The following is a 17,736-nucleotide window of genomic DNA, read 5'->3' as shown; positions in this document are numbered from 1 at the left end:
AAATAACTATTAGCGTTTCAGAATTCTCCTCCTGAAACTGACAGATACCCCAACATCAGGTGCTAGTCTATGAAATGATAAGAGAGAGCCCATCAGAGCGCGTGTGTAGGATGACAGACATTACATTAACGAACAACATGGTCTGTCTTTTACAATGTACTGAAATTATGTTGTTTTTAAATGCACTCTTGGACAGTTTTCTGTGACCTTGCCCAACAAGGTTTTTTGAAACATTTAATCGGTGTGACCGCACATAACCTTTAGAATCTCAAGTTCAGTTGTGTCATGTGTGGGCCTACCCATCTGTTGTATCCGTGACGCATGTTTACATTGATGCATGTGCATCGTTATGCATTTGGACTGGAGCTTTTACGTCAGTTTGACTCATTTTTCAGGGAACTAAAACAGATTGAAAAAAGGGTGTAGAGAAAAAAGGGGCGGGCGCCGCGGGATATTTGCCCCATTATTCTTTTTTTCAACACAGAGGTTTTGCTCGTATTCAGGCAACAAGCGAAAGAGTTGTAAGAAGGGGTAAGTGGTACCATAAAAAAGGGGGTTGTTAAAAAGGGTAATGGCTATAGTAAAAAAATGGTGCTGGGGCTTAGCCCCCATTTAAAAAAAAAGACGATTCAACTGACTGATGCAAATGCACAATGATGCAGAAGCGGTGAAGCAACGACATGGAACTGTTGGCTCCACACATGTGTATTGGGAACTCTGCTGTACATATGTTGGGAATATTCCTTAACTTGCCTCCTCTTACAGACATGGAATTCCTGGAGGTTCTGACTGAACATTTGGACAGAGTCATGCTTGTCCGTGGCGGAGGGCGGGAAGTCATCACCATCTACTCTTGAAATGAGAACACTTGTCAGAGGTTTTTCTGCACCCTGAGCGAGAACCCCAACCTCCTGCCTTGCAGCTCCTGGAGGGGAACGGGTCTTCTGTCCGCGTCGTGTGCTCAGAAACTTCACTTGGCTTCAGACATGCTCCTCCCCCTTCCTCCATTTTGAACTGCAGCACTAGATCTTCCATGAGCATTCCAGCACAAAGAGCAACTCTTACCCCTGTCTATATCACAGCACTGCTGTCAATGTTTATATATAAATATGAGTACAGTCTATATATCCATCACGTAAACTGAGCCTCACAGAATAGGAACCCACCACCAATTGTTCCCGACCTTTGCCTATCTCCCTTCTACCGGTGAAAACTTTGACAGGAGCGTGAGGAATTGGTGCAAGTTCATTACCTATTCATGATGCTGATCCCCCCTTATGTATTTGTTAAACTTGAAGGTATATCGATCCCTGTATTCCTCTTGCGTCTCCATTTGGGACCCTCATGACTCATTGTTTGGGACGCGTTTCCTCTTGGTGGAACGTTGGGACGTAAGGATGAAGAGACGTAGGGGAGAGAGAGTGCCACCAGCATGCTTACCTCTTTAAATGTTTCACTCTCTCTCTATGCCAGACTCCTTCCCCCACACCCCCCCAACCCCACGCCTCCGCTCCCTGCACTCTACCACTGGTCTCGGTCATCTAAATGTTCTGCCTTCTCGTTCCAGCCAGAATTGGTGGATGCGTGAGGGCGTGGTAATGAGGGACACATTGGGGAAGCAGTCGTCAGTGTTATTAGTCAATATTCCAGAAGCTTACCCTCCTTTTCTGAAGAGGATCATTTTCCACATGCTCCCCTCAGCCTACCTCCGCCACACTCCTTTGTGCATGACCTGTGGCAAGATGTGTCCGTGTGCATGACTCCCTGAAGTGGAAAACTCCTGGGTGTGGAAACAGAATGTGTACGTTGTCAAGGTGTCTGGGGGAAGCGGCAGCACGACAGGTGATGAAGGAATGCAGAGGAGTTGCTGGAACGTGGCCGGGAGCCAAGCAAGGGCTGTCATTGATTCCAGAATCCTGTCGAACCATAAATGCCAGGGGAGCTCAATGCAATAATGATCGGATGCAAGAAAAAGAAAAAAATATATATACATATATATATATAGGATAGAAAATTCTAAATGATGACTTTGATATGTGACTCAAAACTTACCCTCCCTGTGCATAGCCTATCACAAAGACTCCCAAAGAAGGAACTGTGACCCTGGTGAAGATACGACGGGACAACTCTTACGCAGGAGAACAGCAGCTTCACCAGGGCACGGAAAAGGCAACATTGAAAATATTTCACTGCAGAACAACCAGTAACAAGCATTATCTGGAAATGAATGCTGTTCCCAAACCTCTTCCATCTGTTATCTTGGATGAGGTGGGGCCTGCAATTCTCATGGCCAATGTCGACAAGTCTCTGATACGCGACGCTCGTAGATATCCTGCATTCAACTCTCTTGCGTGGCTAATGCTGCTCCCAAATTCCCGCACGTGAGCACAACTGTGTTGCTGAAGCTGTTCCCAGATGCCCTTCATTTCATCCGCCTGCACGGCGCGGGCTGCTCTCTGATCTCCCTCTTACTCACCTGTGTAATTTGGACAAGACAGCATGGTTTTGCTCTGAGCAGAAGCCTGTGTTAGGAACTGTTGCCAGTTCTCTTACTGCAGAAAAGCCTCAACGACTTGGATGATGGCAGTCTGTGAGGCTCAAAAGAACTGGAGGTCTCAGAGGTCTGATCATGATTCTAGTGCAACTAAGTTCACAGCAAATTATTTCACAGTTTGTCTTTCAATTTGTTGCTTAGATTTTCTTCTTGAAAACTCCAGAAAGTGGTATAGTGCCATTTGTGCCCCAGCTGAGCTTTAAGGGAAGGCTAATTGGTTTGAACTGTTTATATATTTATTTATGTGTTTATCTGTTTCGTTGACTTGTAAGATGCCATGTGCCACTTCAGGGGCTCTGCCCTTACTGACATTCTTGGAATCACTCTAAAGCCCCTTTATGGCTGGACATTGCTTAAAACAGTCACAATGATTGTGCACAAATGAACCCTACCATAGGCTTCAAATGGCCTTTACTCAATGCTTAGGGACCTGTGAAGAGCCTTAAAGCATGTTTGCTTTTGCAAACATTCTGAGACTCTGCAACTGTGTCTTACACCAGCTTGCAAGGTCTCATGATGTGGCAGGTTTCTGAAAAATCTAGCATTGATGAATTTTTTTACCGACAATTCTGAGTCATTATGTAGCAGCGTGGTAAGACTTGCAGTAGATTCTGCATCAACATTACCATGTCTAACGTTCATAAAAGCCCATGCTGTGTTGTTTGCACAGGTCATGCAAGCCGTGTGCTTGCTACATGCTTCCCAAGCTGTGCATGACCTGATGCTGCAGTCTTCTAAGGAGCTTTGAAAGCCTGATGCCGTCCCAGGCATCCATGAATCGCCTACTGTTGAAGGCTTTCTGTGGGTCCAGCGCACCCTAGCCTTACTTTGGTCCCCTCAGCTCTTGCATTCTCTGACATTGTCCTAGACTTCAGAGACGGCATGCTTCTAACAACCTGCCCAGTGTAAAGTAATAGAAGGCGTTGCAGATCATGCACAGACTAACATTGTTGCAAGCCCCGTGGATCTTGCACGGCCTGATGTCCCAGCAGCCTTGCAAAATCCTAAGCAAACTATTATAGATGCAGGCTTTGCAGATCTTGCAAGTATGGATGCTTCTGCCGACTTCATAGATCTTGCAATAGTCAATGTCACTTCCCGCCTCAGAGTTCTTGCAAAGCCAAATGCGGCTGCATGCGTTTGGGATCTTGGAAAGCTAAATGTAGAAGGAGGCTTTAAAGATCTAGCTCTTCCTGGCTTTTTGCCAAGATCAACAGATTTTGAGAAACCTGATTTTACTGGACACTCAGGTGAAAGTGCTGCATACTAACAAGACAGTGAAAAGTCTGATTGTATGGGAGGATTCATATAGCATTCGCTGTCTCACATTGCTCTAGTTTTAAAAGGTTTTGCAAAGCCCAACTTCCTTTGTCCAGATCACATCTACAGTCCAATGTTCCTGATATCCTCCAGAGGCTTATGTTACTGTAGGCCACTGAAGGCTTCAAGAGATCTTGAAATAAAGGAAGTTGCTGCAGGCTTCAGGGAACCTGCGCAGCCTTGCGTGGTTGCAAGCTTCCCAGATCTTGCACGGCTTGTGGTTTCTACAGGTTTCCAAGATCTCATACAGCCTGGTGTTACAACCAACGTACAGAATCTTAGACAGCCTGTTGCAACAAACCTGCTTTCTGAAACCGTCAGGCGGTGCCATAAGCCTCAGTGATCTTGCAATGCCTGATGTCACTACAGGCCTCATGGATCTTGCACGATGATGGTTACTTCAGGCTTACGAGATCTCAAAATGCCTGACATCATTACAGGCTACAGAGATCTTGCACAGCTTCATGTCACTACAGGTTTCAAAGAGCATTAAACAGCCTGAAGTTACAACAGGCTTCAGAGATCTTGAAAGGTCTGATGGTACTGCAGGCTCTCATGATTTTGTGCATCCTGATAATATTATAGGCTTCGCTGATCATGCACAACTGATATTACCGCTGTTTTAAGAGATCTTGAACAGCCCAACACTGTGCCCGTGTTCTGGTCCCTTGTACAGGTGGAGGTCATTGGATGCAGCCAATCCCAGCGCAATCGGGCATCTCTGCAAGTTTACCAAGAGGCCATGGCGGGTACTCAAACAATACTGTCCCTTTTTCTCAGCATATATTCCCCCTCACTATTCAGTCTGAGTGAGAGGAAGTTGTTTGCTCATGCTTTTCTCAGGTGGCTTGCTCTCAAGCATCCAGGGTACAGTCACAACAATGTCTCCACTTCTGTGAGCGATGTTACGGGACTAAGACCTGAAGATATAAGCAACAAGTATTTTTGGAGGATAGCAGAGCCAGTTCACTTTGGGTTCCCAGCAGTATGCTGATCTGCACCGTCTTGGCTGCTTGGCATAAGAAGTGGTGGGGCATACAACTTCATCTTGAAAATTGAGCTCACAGATGAGGGAGGGTAAGGAACAGAGACAGCACCACAGATCTGGCGGGCAATCCCAAGCAGCAAACAGAGCCTCCATCCTGTTGATGTCATAATTGGTACAAAATGTACTGCCTGGGAAACACGTTATGCTCTGTGCCGCGCATAGGTTGCAGCCCAAGGCGTAATAGATTAAAAGCAGGAAGTTTACACGTAATTCACTGGAAACTGTTGAAGGCTTCCTAGCAGGGAATCTGAACTTTAAACTTCACGTGGACCAATGAGTGAACAGCAAATTGCATAGCGTATAATGAAGTCTGCACACTAAGGAAGGGGGAGGGGTGAGATCATGAATGTGGTACTGATGGTTGAACACTACATGATAACAGTTAACGCAAGTCCACAAGATGTCGGCACATATCTAAAGGTGAAATCGGGCTGTACAGAAAGGGCCATCTTTCATGTGCCCAGGCATGAGGTAAGAGTTGGGCTTGTAGTCTTTGCCAGATGAGGAAAACGCTCTATATAGGTTTGGTAACTTCATTTAAGTCTCCTCTAGTGTAGCCTCCTTTTCAGCGACCGTCACATTTCACCCTATTCGTCTCTTTTAGACTGATCATCCGCAACAGCTACTTGATGCACTAGATGAGGGGATTTAGAAAGTGGAGTGGGCAACTTTTATTTAGATGATTTGTTTTCTTATGTGGCATATCTCGGCAAAGACCCAAAGTGGCCATTTTATGCTTTAAAGACAGGACGCTGAATATGGTCTCTGCCCTGCTATCTGGATGCCTAAGACCTACCCCGTCACATGCCGATGCACTAAGGGTGCCAGGAACCGGTGGGCTTCTCCCACCCAAATGCATCTTCATCGATCTTTCACTCTCCGGTGGACAAGCAAAGAATGCAGAAGAGAATGCCAGCCTATCATCATCATCAATCGCTGGACCTTTGCTTGCTGTTTTGGCCAATCGGATCCAATCGACCATCCTCCTAGCACACATTGAGGGTGATTGGAGGAAGCCCTATACACATTTCTGTACAAAAGAAGTAACATGCACCCACCCGTTAAACTAAGGCAGTGTGGGTCTGGTAACCAAGCAGCTGAAATGGCAGTCTAGATTACCTTGCAACTGGGGAGAAATGGGAAAGAGTTAGAGTGACTAAATTTCGCAGTCGGCCGGAGAGGAGGAGGGCAGTTCCGGTTTTTCACACCATGTCGTCCTGTCCCAACAAGCTTCTTCAAAACAGTCAAATGTCCCAGTTTTAGGAAAAACTTCTCCAATAAATGGTTCCATTCGAAGTGCATAGAAAGCATTGTGCCTGAGATTATGTAACATAAACCGCTTTTGTTGCTTCCAGGAAGACAGACGGCTAAAAGACATACATTACTAGTCATATCACTGCGGCAGTGGTCCATTTTACACTAGTCTTCTGGTGAAAAGAAACCTCTGACATACCCATCATTCCTAGGTCTTGGCTATTCTGATTGGCCATACCTTAAGACTCCAGCTTTGATGTTCCTTTTCTTTGTTTGACTCTGAAAAATGGCCCTGGTTTTTGGTTTGAAAGATCTGGTCACCATCAGAATGGCGGGATAACGACAACAATTCGGCCACAGGTCTAGTTTGTATTGCCAAAAGAAAAAGAGATCAATAATCCGAACTATGGACATGTGATTTGATTGGGTCAAACATGGTCACCTGATGTACTGAAGGCGGAGTCACGAGCGCAGAACTTAGCAATACATTTCACAACAGCGGAGGTGCTACCAAGACCTCAGCTGTCCCACAGACCTTTCCTTTTTTTTCACCAGTGTGAGGCACACCCACAACCTTGCCACACTCCCCCTGAGTGGGCAGGCCATGCCCAACCTGCTCAGATTTGACACTAATGAGAGATGCATCCCTGGTTGTATATTGCAAATGTGGCCTAGAGCTATACCGTTTAAACACAGAATACCTGCATTTTACAACGCATGTAATCCCTTTAAGAATTTTGGTTTTCTGTCTCTGGAAGGGGTGGATTCGACCTTCCTTTGTAACTTACAAGACTTGGGGCACGCCCTTCCCTTTGTGGGTTCCCCAATATTATGATTTTGTTTGGTGGCCTTTAGCTCCACACCTACAGTCGTACGGCCTAATGATTCCTGCTCCCCACAGTACATGACTGCGTCTTTGGCTAAATCCTACCCAAGTCTTCTGGATTTGCTACCTCTAAAGTCTCCATAGCTATGCACCCGGTGGCGTATCTACTTAACACTCACAGATAGACACGTCATATCTCCTCTGAAATGGCCTCAGCAGAATGGAACAGCGAGTACCGAACCAAACACCTTCTGGCTGCCCAATTTACCCCTAATGTCACTTTGAATTAACTACAATTTCAGGCGTTCTTACTTCCAGTCACTCAGATAGTTTCAAATCCAGTTCACCATCCAGCCTCCCATTCCAAAGACGCTCAAATCTTTTACAAGACTTGTATAATGGATTGGATCCAAGGCTTCACAGAAATCGACTGAGATCATATCCCTCGCCTTGATTTGTTTCTCTGCCCATTCCTTGATTAAGCTGAATTACCTTTTGTCTGCTACTTATGACCTCTTTTACATTCATCCTTCTGTGTGCTCTTTTAAAGATAGTAGAGTATTATTTGTTTAGGTGACATTGTTTCGATATCCCTGCTGATGTCCCCACCGCTTCCCCCTGTTCCTTGTAGTTGTCGGGTCTCCTCCTTCTTGGTCTTTGTGCATTTGGACTACATCCACCTTTATACAGGTCTCAGGACCACTCTTGTCTATACTGAGCAACTGAAGAGGGGTGAGGATTACAACCCACCCCCCTAAACCCCCAACTGCTCCGACATCTTTGGCTTGCCCAATCGTCTCCTTTTATTCCACCCCGGAAGCTACAGCACGACTCGCACTTTCAATGCACCTCGGCTTGTACTTCCTGTTGTGACAAGTCTGTGTTAAGACTGTTTGAAGACATCTGCAGAATGTATTGCAAAGGTACCCCCCCAACCCCTCCCCCCAGATTAATAATAAACACCCTGCCCAGCCATAGAGACAATCATTCTCAATGCTGGGTCCCACAGTTTTTAGCAGTCTATCTGTAGATCTGAGTTTTGAATCACATTTCCTAATTGCACAAGATATCAATAAAAAAAAACCAGCATCTCTACTTAGTCCCACACTCTGCCTGAATCTGATGATTAGAACACGTGCACTGAGATCCCCATCGAGCTAGTGCAATAAAGTAAGCTGCCCCATCTAAAAAGAAGTGCATTGGCTCATGGATTCATTTCATTTACTCTTATTTGTGCCTTTGCACTCCGGATTGCTATCCCTCATTGTACCTCGCTGGTTTCCCCAAAAAATCTTCTCTGAACAGGTGCTGCTAGAATTTGTTCAACTTGTGAAAAGATCCCCTCTTGCGCTTACCCTTTCTTCCACCCCTTGGAGTGCGATAGTGGCCTTTTCCCTCTTGGTTTCCTTTGCTTGCTCACTAGAACAGTGTGCAGTATCTATCACGACTCACCTGATCTTCCATACCTCCTGCACATCAATGTCGATTTCTCTGCCCTGCTAGTAGGACCTCTTTACAGAATGGAATCTCCGAAAATCTTAAGCCCGTTGCCTGGGGTATGCAGATACTCAACCACTTTTTATCATTTCAAGAGCACAGTTTGATCTGAAACACTCCAAGCCCGAGTGAAATGTTGTGGTTGTTAGCAAGCTCTTTAACTAGCTCCTTAAGGACGCGAAGAGCGAAGAACGTAAGAATTCAAAGACATCCCTACGTCAAGTTGCAGGCGAAGCTCAGAGCACTTCAGTCAAGACCTGTCAACTAAAGACACCCGCCTATCAGCACTTGCTTCATTGTAACTGAACTGTGACACATGGCAATCTGTTCCCCTGTATGCACCTGCCCTCTGCGTGAAGATGGCCCGTGTATTTCATTAATGTGAATGGCCCCTCTGGTTTGCCCCCACATTCCTCGTGCACCTGTTCCTGTAATGCCATAAGGTGCCTCTCTCCTCCACTGAATGCTTTCTCAATTAGATATACCCAACTATGGCCAACTCCTTACAATGACTGGTCATGTCTCTACCCTATCACCTGCCACCAAGCCTTAGTACCTGAGGTGTGGTTGCTCCTACTACAAGCACTGGGAGGCATGGCCTCCCAAGCTGTGCTCTTTCTTTGTGTTAATGCCCTTAGCCGAAGTCTCCCTTCTTCACGTTGATGGCTGTAAGTACACTGAATCATTTTGGAGGTACGCCTCTCTGCTGCTCCCCTCTGCTTGTTTCCAATTCAGTACATATGCCGATGGAGCGTATTCAGTCTTCATTTTGGCTTTCCAAGGGTGTCTGTGGGTCAGATACCATAGGCTGGTGGAAGCCAAAGGGGAGGTTAAGACCTGTGTGATTTTGAGGTGTACTCCCCTATGAAGTCCCACAGCAGTGGGATCCTGGGTAAATCACAGAGATAAGGCAACGTTAGTTGTGAGTGCAGCAAAGGTGCAAGTGTAAAGCTGGGGCCATATCGACTTAACCTTCAACAAGAACGGTATTGTTAATATTATAGGTTGTTGGGCTGCTTCGAAAGGCCATTAGCCGCGCGTTCACAGTGGGTGAAAGGCGGCGGGCCAAACCATAAAACCATCGGTTTGTTTCGGCTCTTGAGTCTAAGCATATGTCATCTGGTCTCGAACAATCAAACATTGTGATGTCATAAAACAGAGACGGAGGACTTTGGATTTGGGTGAACCTCTGAAATCCCTCAGGAACAGGGAGTATACTGTTTTAGGAGTAATCTGCAGCACCGTTACCACCATTATGTGGTGAGCAATGCGTATTACTGAGAAGATGCCCATCGTCTTCTCACTTGCTGAGCCCTCTCTTCCTTTTGACAGATACGGGTAAGGAAGTGTTGGAGGAGAGAGGCGGTGGAAGGAAGGGAAATGGGTAATGCCATTGTTTGACTAAGGAGTTGGCAGTGTGTCAGCAAGGAGGCTGGTAGTATCTTTGTTAAGGAGTGGCAGCCATGTTTTAAGGGATCCATTTTTGGAATGGAGATGCAGCAGGATAAGTGGAAGATTGCAGCATTTAAAGAAGGATGCTGTCAGAATAAATAGAGATGGTGATCGGGAGCAGGCAGCCATGGCCAGGCAGTGTTTAGAACGTGAATGACGGCTCAGGGTTTCAACATAGGTTTCCAGTCTGGCACTGGGTTCTCAGAGGAAAACATCCTGCTTCCAAATAGTGCCTAAGCCCGCAGGACCACAAAGCATATCTTAAGTTTGGTTGGGTCACACAACAAGACTGCTTCCAACAGCTTCCAGCAGCCGAGACCCGGCAGAAACATTTCACACAGAAACTACCTAGCAAACACGGTGTGAGGATGTTTGAGGAAAGGGCGCCTGCCCAGTGATTTGCACCGGCATAGTCTGGCACGTAAGCCGTTCAGCAGCATTAGCTTGTTACATAGTGTGGTTTCTTTTGGTACATCTGAACATGGATAGTTTGGAGTCAGAAACAAGACTATTAGTGGCATCTGAAAAGTTCATCAAAGCCCTTTGAAGGAAAGGCTCTTGTTCAAGAAACCGACCTCAACTAAACCTGCTATCTATAGAAAACATCTAGATTCTAAAGTTGTGTTGCCTGGTATCCCCTACGCGCCGGCATACTGTGTGGAATATACGTAGACTTTGAATATTTATGTAGAGTTCAAGGCAGAATGAATGGCCTCTTGGTGGTCCTTGGCCAAGGCATAGGATGTTGACAAGTAATTAAAAAAAAATGTTTATGGTTTAAAACAAACCTTTGCAATTCACCACATTAAAACATATACACACATTTTACAGTTTATGACATACCAGCGTGTAAACACATTTTTACACTTCTAAAATGGATAGAAAGATATTAGCATAATTCCCAAGTGAAAACACAACTGCTCAAAACATCCATAAAACTACCAACATTTTTGTCATTTACATGAATCTAAAACCTGTCCAGATCTCACCGCAGCAGGTATCATGGCAACTGATCTGCCCCCACCCAACATGCTTAACCATAAGTCCTCTGAACCAACATGTGCCAAATTGTTAACAATATTACCGAATAATGTGAAACACTGGGGCAGCAGCGCAGGACAGAATAGTGGAAGGTGGTTTAGATCTTCCATACCCTCAAATTGCACCAGAATCTGCAGAAAGCCAGTTCCTTGGGCAACCTATTTCTCCTTCGTCAATGGCACATTAAAACGAAATCTCATGAAATTACTCCCATAACTCTGATCAGAAAATCTTAATGCGTAAGATTCCGCCGGAGCTGCTCTCTTATGAATACTGCTCAGATGACCATACAAAGTGAGCTGACCAAGTGCCTCCCTTGTTCAAATCCAATCTCTTAATATCATGGTAGCTTTCATCTTGGAAGGATTAGAGATCAGGGTATCAGTTGGCATAGACCCCTGAGTTGTTCCTGGCAGTAGCTCACAAAGTCATTTATAGGGGATCAGGTATGAGAATACGCCGCTACCCCTATATTGGCGTACATGGTATCAGGCGGAGGAAGAAGACATTTCTGGTATGCGGCCAACTGCTTCCACACTGCTTTACTACGCATTGATTGCAAGCCCAACTCATGTTGCATGACTACTAGGGGAGCACACTGTGGGATACAATAAAATGTCTTCCTCCAGAGCAAAGCTTCATAGTAGTCTCATTCCTCCATCAACCAGATGGGGAGGACCTCCAATCCATAAAGAAGGTTTGGAACCACTTTCACAAATGTGAAAGCGTGATGTTACCCTTCGATGAAGTCCATTGTGTATTTGGAATGCGGTAGAAGAGGCTTTGGAGCGTTCCCACGAGCTTCATCGCGGCCAATCCAGTTTTAGGCATATCCATGTGAGCCTGTTGCCAAGTTGCAGGGCTGCTCCTTTTGGGTTTGCAATTATTCATAGCTTAAAATTGTTTATGGGAGTTGGCTGGCTGTGACATGGATTGGCACTATAGGGGGGCGTTTCCTGCGAAACCTCTTGTTTGTAAGCACTGTTTCTGAAGATAAGTGTCCCTATTGCAAAACCTAGACTATCTTTTTCTTATATAAGAAAGTTAACCAGCAGACCATATTTCTTTAGGATAAGTATATTTTTTCTTCGGTTCTTATTCAAAAATAATATTTTGTTCACTTAGATAGATATAAATAAAAATAAACAAATAGCACAGAACTGAAAGCTGTTAACAATGGATCATCAAAGAGAATGAAAGAAAGCCGAAATAATGTTTCGTGCCTAAGTGCTTTATCAAGGCTAATAAATATAATCTTTGCTTGGTCTTTTTACAAATAATTGTATCTAACATCGGGAGAAGGCATAGTGTTGTGTGCTTTTATTTTTCCAAATGTGCATGTAAATGCTTGTTCTTTATGTTAGGAATTGCACAAAAGTTGTACCTTGGAACTTTGAGACCGTTCTCACTTATACAAATTGGCTATGAAGAAGTCTTTTTGAAACAATCACAAGAATATATCTAAAATGTACATTTGGAATGTTGACCTCAGGCTATTAAGGAATACCAATTTTGAATCAAAGTTCTAAGAGACGATGTGTGTGCAATTCATAACATAACAAAAAGAACAGATAAGTATACGCACATTTGGAAAAAGAAACGTGCATCGATACGCACAGGACTGTGCTTCTTTTCCGTGTAAGGCTTGTAAAAAGACCAAGCAAAGATAATATTCAACAGCCTTGATAAAGAGCTGAGGCAAGAAACATGGATCATCTTTCTTTCTATCTCTTGATGATCCAATACAAACAGCTTTAATTTCAATGTTATTTATATTATATATTTTGTATCTATGTTAAAAAAATTATATATTTTTAACTATACCTATAAAATCAAGGGAAAAAAGTGGATAAGAACCCAAAAATAAATAGACTTTTCCTAAAGATGCCTGGTCCATCGTTAACGTTATTACATAAAACAGATAGCCTGCAATTCAGGCACTTGCTTACAGAAATAGTTTTAGGCATATGACCGGCTCAAGAACACATGAAGGGCCTCGAATGAAGGAAAAAGGTGATAGGTCACATACAGTATCAGGTGGCAGGTTTCACATGTTTACTGGCTGGCAGAACAAAAGGAGCTACGGTGATACAGTAAGAGAATGCTACATACATAGGAGAGCAAACAGGGAAGTAGGATCCAACTTACAAGGGCAAGCTGGGTCCTTTACGGCTTTGGAGCAGAGTAAAGCATTGGTGTCTTCGTCATGATGTCAAGGTAAAGGCGAGGGTGAGAGTTTGTGAAGGCATACAGGTGAATTGTTTTTTTTATTTTTCATTGTCATAATTAAACCCTGATCCAACAAACATGGCTAATGTGGCTAGAGTGCTGCCGCGTCAAGACACTCTAGTGGCAGCAGTTCTGATGCCCTAATTTCACCACATGGTCCCTGAGTGAGGTCCTCCCAGCACAGAATCCAGACAATTGCCCTGAGCATCCCATGCCTCAGGTTAGGGAAGCTCCAAGACTACCCTGGTCTCTTGCACCCCAGTGAGTCATAGCCATCAATGCAATGCCTCTGGAGTTAACGCTACTCGTAAATCTCACCATGCGCGGACTATCACAAGGCACTAGGAGTCGTGTAGAAGGCTTCTTTAGAAGGGCAGAAAAACTATTGATATGTATATACAGTGGCATCATTCTGAATTAAAACATATAGGTATGGGCCGTCCAAAGTGCCAGAGAGCTGGGCGACCTGCATTCACGGGAAACCTGGGTGACCTCTCTAATGAGTCAACCACCAGTAAACAGATGAACACGTCTAACCATAAGGATCCATGCAGCAGGTGGATCCGGCGTACCTTTCTTCTCAGTCTAACTTGTTTCCCTGCCGGTGGAGCACACACCTTCACAATAGCATCCGTGGCAAGATGGCAGCTGAGCTTGCATGAGTCCCGGGTAGAGTACCTCAGGCAGGAGGGCTCAAAAGGGAAAGCTAATGCCGATGTAAGGTACATCTGTTGCACTAAACAAGCCGAGGCACTGCAAGGTGGGGTTTGGCCTCTGCGGAAGATGGGCCCACCCTGCCCGCCTCAGCCGGTCTCCTGGAGATTACAGTTCATTTTCCCTGCTACACGTGCAATATATTGTTCTGAATGTTTCCACAAAATATGAGCTCAGTCAAGGGAGATCTTTGAAATCACTGTAGCTATAGGTGTTTTATGTATTTTAAAGTGACTTTTATTCTGAGTGCAATATTTCCATAGATTTATAGTAACTAGTACGCTTTGTGTTCCAGTCTATGTATAGCAAATGCAAATAAGTTTAAACTTTGTACAGAAAACACAAAAAAAGTTTGAAAACCAAAATAGTTGGCCCTGGGCTGTTTGTTCCTTTGTGTACTTGTGCGTTTCTTCAGTATGAGTCAGTATTTATCTTGTGTTATTCTGTGCTTTGTGCTTACTGTAGGGTTTTTCGGTGGTGAATGCTGTTTTGCGCTTTATAGCTTCCTGCCTTCATTTTTTTAGACTCCTGTCTGCACAAAATGCAATAAAAAGATTTTATTACACCTGTCACTGCTGCTTTCTCAGGAGTCAATATTCCCTGCAGCGGGGGTCGGGGTCAAAGGTGACAGGTGCTATGACATGTCACAGCATGCCACGTTTCCATGCCGTGGATGAGAGCAGACTGTGTTCTGTAAAACATTGGAAGAGTATTAAAGCGACAGAAAAAGACGAACAACAGAAATGTGGCGTATGAAAAATAATTGTAGAATAACAAAAGAAAAAAAAAGAAAAGTGGATTCGAACCCCTGATTCTACAGCCTGTTCGGAGGATCAGCGTTGTAGCTGCCAATGTGCTTCACTCAGTATGCATCTATGTAGGTGTAGAAATACAGCCTAAGTCCTTAGTAAGGCTGGCATATGTTACGAGGTCGTGCTTCATTTCATGAAAGAAAAACATGTGTTGTTCGCTCAAGAAGTATTTTGGAGTACACATAGTACAGTGAGAACATAATTATCTCCTAGAGCTACTGTTATAAATCTCACTTTCACAGACTATGTTTTGCGCAATGGTCATTCAAAGGCATTCGAACTTTGTAATCGGTTAATAGCATGTGTTAATGTTAATGTGAAAGGTATTTGTACCGTGCACCGTCGCCACCGAAGTGGTCCCCAGGCACTCTGGCGGATCTGAAAAGGAGAGTGTGGAAAAAAGGGGGCTTGGTGGGGGATTAGTAGGGTGTAGTTGGGAATAGGAGGTTAGTAGGGTGTAGTTGGGAATAGGAAAGTGAGATTTGGGATGTCATGTTGGCAGCTTCAGCTCGGTTTGCATGGTTTGCTGATCGTAAGCCTGGTTAACAGGTCTGTGCGAACTCCCATGTACTGTTGTGCTGGGTTATGCGTTGTTAGTCTGTTACTGCAATTTTGTGAAGTTCGTGTGGATTGCTGTGCAGAGAGATGGTTGTCTGGTTTTCTGTATGAGAGTTGTATGAGGAAAGTTGAGAGTTTGATTAGCAGGTTTTTTGTTTTTCTTACATTTTTATTTTATTTTTCTGTCTCTCTCTTGCCACTTTGTCTTTGCTTTTCTGCGCGCCCTCATTCTGGGTCATTGATGTTTAGGTTAGGCGACTGTGGTCCCTCCCTACTCGTCCCGTGTGGGGATCTTACCTACCTAGGTTTCTTCCGTTGGTTAACGTTATGGGGCATGGGTGGCCAGTGCATCCCCTCCTCCTTATGCTTCGGTGCTGAATTGATTTAGGGGTTATGGGTTTCTCCCTGGGAATCTTTGGCTCTATGTTTCCTAGTTGTTTCCTCCTGTTTGTGGAGCAAAGAGTCAGGTTTTGAGTTGTTTTCTCAATTCCAGGAGATCCTTTGTGTTGCAAATGTTTTTTGGTAGGTGATTCCAAGATTTTGGTGCCAGGTGAGAGAGCGATGATCCTCCGAATTTCCTTTTATTGTATGTTTTTTTCTAAGCTAATGGCGTTGCTTGATCCGAGTGGTCTAGTCGGATGGTAGACGGTTATTTACTCCTTTAGGAACTTGACTCCTTGGCCGTGGATTGCCCTGTCTGTCATGCACATCATTTTGAACATTATTCGCTGTTTTATTGGTAGTCAGTGTAGCAGTTTCAGCGCCGGGGAAATGTGTTCTCTTCGGGGTAGTTTGAGCAGTGGTCTGGCCGCAGCGTTTTGGATGCATTAGCATTTTTTTAATAGTCGTTCTGGCATTCCAAGGTATAGGCTGTTGGCGTAGCCTATTTTAGACATGATGAGTGTGATGATGGTGAGTGTTTTGGGGGTGAAAGAGAGGAATGGTAAGATCCTTTTTACTGTGTGTATTAGGAAGAAACATTTCTTGATTATCGCGTTTACTTGTGGCTCCAGTTTTAGTTTGTTGTCTATTAAGACTCCCAAGTTCTTTACTGTCGTTGAAGGAGTTGGTGCTGTTCCCAGTTCCGTCGGCCATGGGATGTAGTGATTGTTTTCCCCATTTTCTTATCTGATCATTATGTCTGTTTTGTCAGGGTTGAGTTTGAGGCTGTTAGTGTTCATCCAGCTGTAGAGTTCCTGTAGGCATTCTTCCAGGGTTGTGTTTCCTTCCTGTGTGTCTTGTATTTTGTAAATGATCTGTGTGTCATCAGCATAATTGTAGCAAGGGAGGCCATGATGGAGGCCAGGAGCTTGATTAGAGGCATCAGGGACATGATGAAGAGCAGTGGGGGAGAAGGAGGATCCTTGTGGTACTCCACAGGTGGATTCCCTTGTAGTGGATTTGAAAGGCTTGATCAGTGATTCCTATTTCTTCAAATTTCCTGACGAGGATTTCATGGTTGACTGTGTCAAATGCTGCAGAGAGAGCCGGGAGTATTATAGCTGTGTTTTTGTCAATGTTTGCATTAATCTTAAAATCGTCCCAGATTGAAAGCAGCACTGTTTCCGTTCCTCTCATCGGCCTGAAGCCTACTTGTGCTTGGTTCAGCAGTTGGTGTTCTTCTATGAATTCTTGCGTTATTCCATAGATGTATGTTTCAATTATTTTCGCTGTGTAGGGGATGTTGGAGATGGGTGTGTAGTTGGGGAGGTCATCCACCTTTCCTGCTGTGTCCTTGAGGAGCAGGTTTGATGTATTGCCGATTTGAATGATCGTGGTACTTTTCTTGTTGAAAGTGCTAGTTTGAAGAGGTTTCTGTAGTATTCCATGGCCATTCCTTGTGTGATCTAGCCATGTTTCGGTTATGAGTAAGATGTCGATACCCCCGTCAGATACAAGGTCAAATATCTCTGTGGCATGTTGGACATTGATCTAGCATTAATTAGGTTGCAATGGATCTTTATTACACGGTTGGGATCTGTTGTAGTTCTTCTGTGATGATGTCACACATTGGTCGGTGGTCCGTGTAGTTAACTTCCTTGTGGAGGCGATCTGTTAGATTGATTCTTGGGTTGCTTCATTCTTCTGATTCTTCATCTTCTGTGTTTTGATGCAGTTGTTGTCGCTGCCCGTGAGTTTTTTGTGATATACGGGGTGAGGGCGTTGGTTTTGTTCCTTTCTCTTCTCTGGAATTCTCTTCTTTTTTGGGGGTTCTCCTGAGTTCTTAGCGTGCCTGGACAAGTTGTTGTTTTTGAGGTGTCGAGGCAGTGAGACATTTGGAAGATACAGTGTCATATAAAGGGATTTTTCTCTTCTCGTGGTGTTTGTTCTGTTTTCTGGAGTGTTTATAGGGGTGTGTTCTGTATTTGTGGCCATTTCTGCTGGTAGAGGGTGTGTATCCTTGTTCCATTTCTCTTTCTTTGCATTCAAC

General features: G+C 44.4%; 1 protein-coding gene across 3 annotated transcripts in view; it reads left to right on the top strand.

The window, feature by feature from the left end:
• Positions 1–14,507, top strand: part of SLC12A5 (solute carrier family 12 member 5) — a 1,549,598-nt gene extending 1,535,091 nt beyond the window's left edge. For all 3 annotated transcript variants that reach the window (XM_069651368.1, XM_069651367.1, XM_069651369.1), the window contains one exon: positions 766–14,507. In XM_069651368.1, coding sequence (XP_069507469.1) covers positions 766–857 — 92 coding nt within the window. In that variant the 3' untranslated portion in view covers positions 858–14,507. The remainder of the gene's footprint in view (positions 1–765) is intronic.
• The last annotated feature ends 3,229 nt before the right edge of the window (positions 14,508–17,736 follow it).

This window comes from Ambystoma mexicanum, chromosome 3p, assembly GCF_040938575.1.
Source record: "Ambystoma mexicanum isolate Mex_15411 chromosome 3p, UKY_AmexF1_1, whole genome shotgun sequence".
NCBI lineage: Eukaryota > Metazoa > Chordata > Amphibia > Caudata > Ambystomatidae > Ambystoma > Ambystoma mexicanum.
This window is presented reverse-complemented; position numbering and strand designations above follow the sequence as displayed.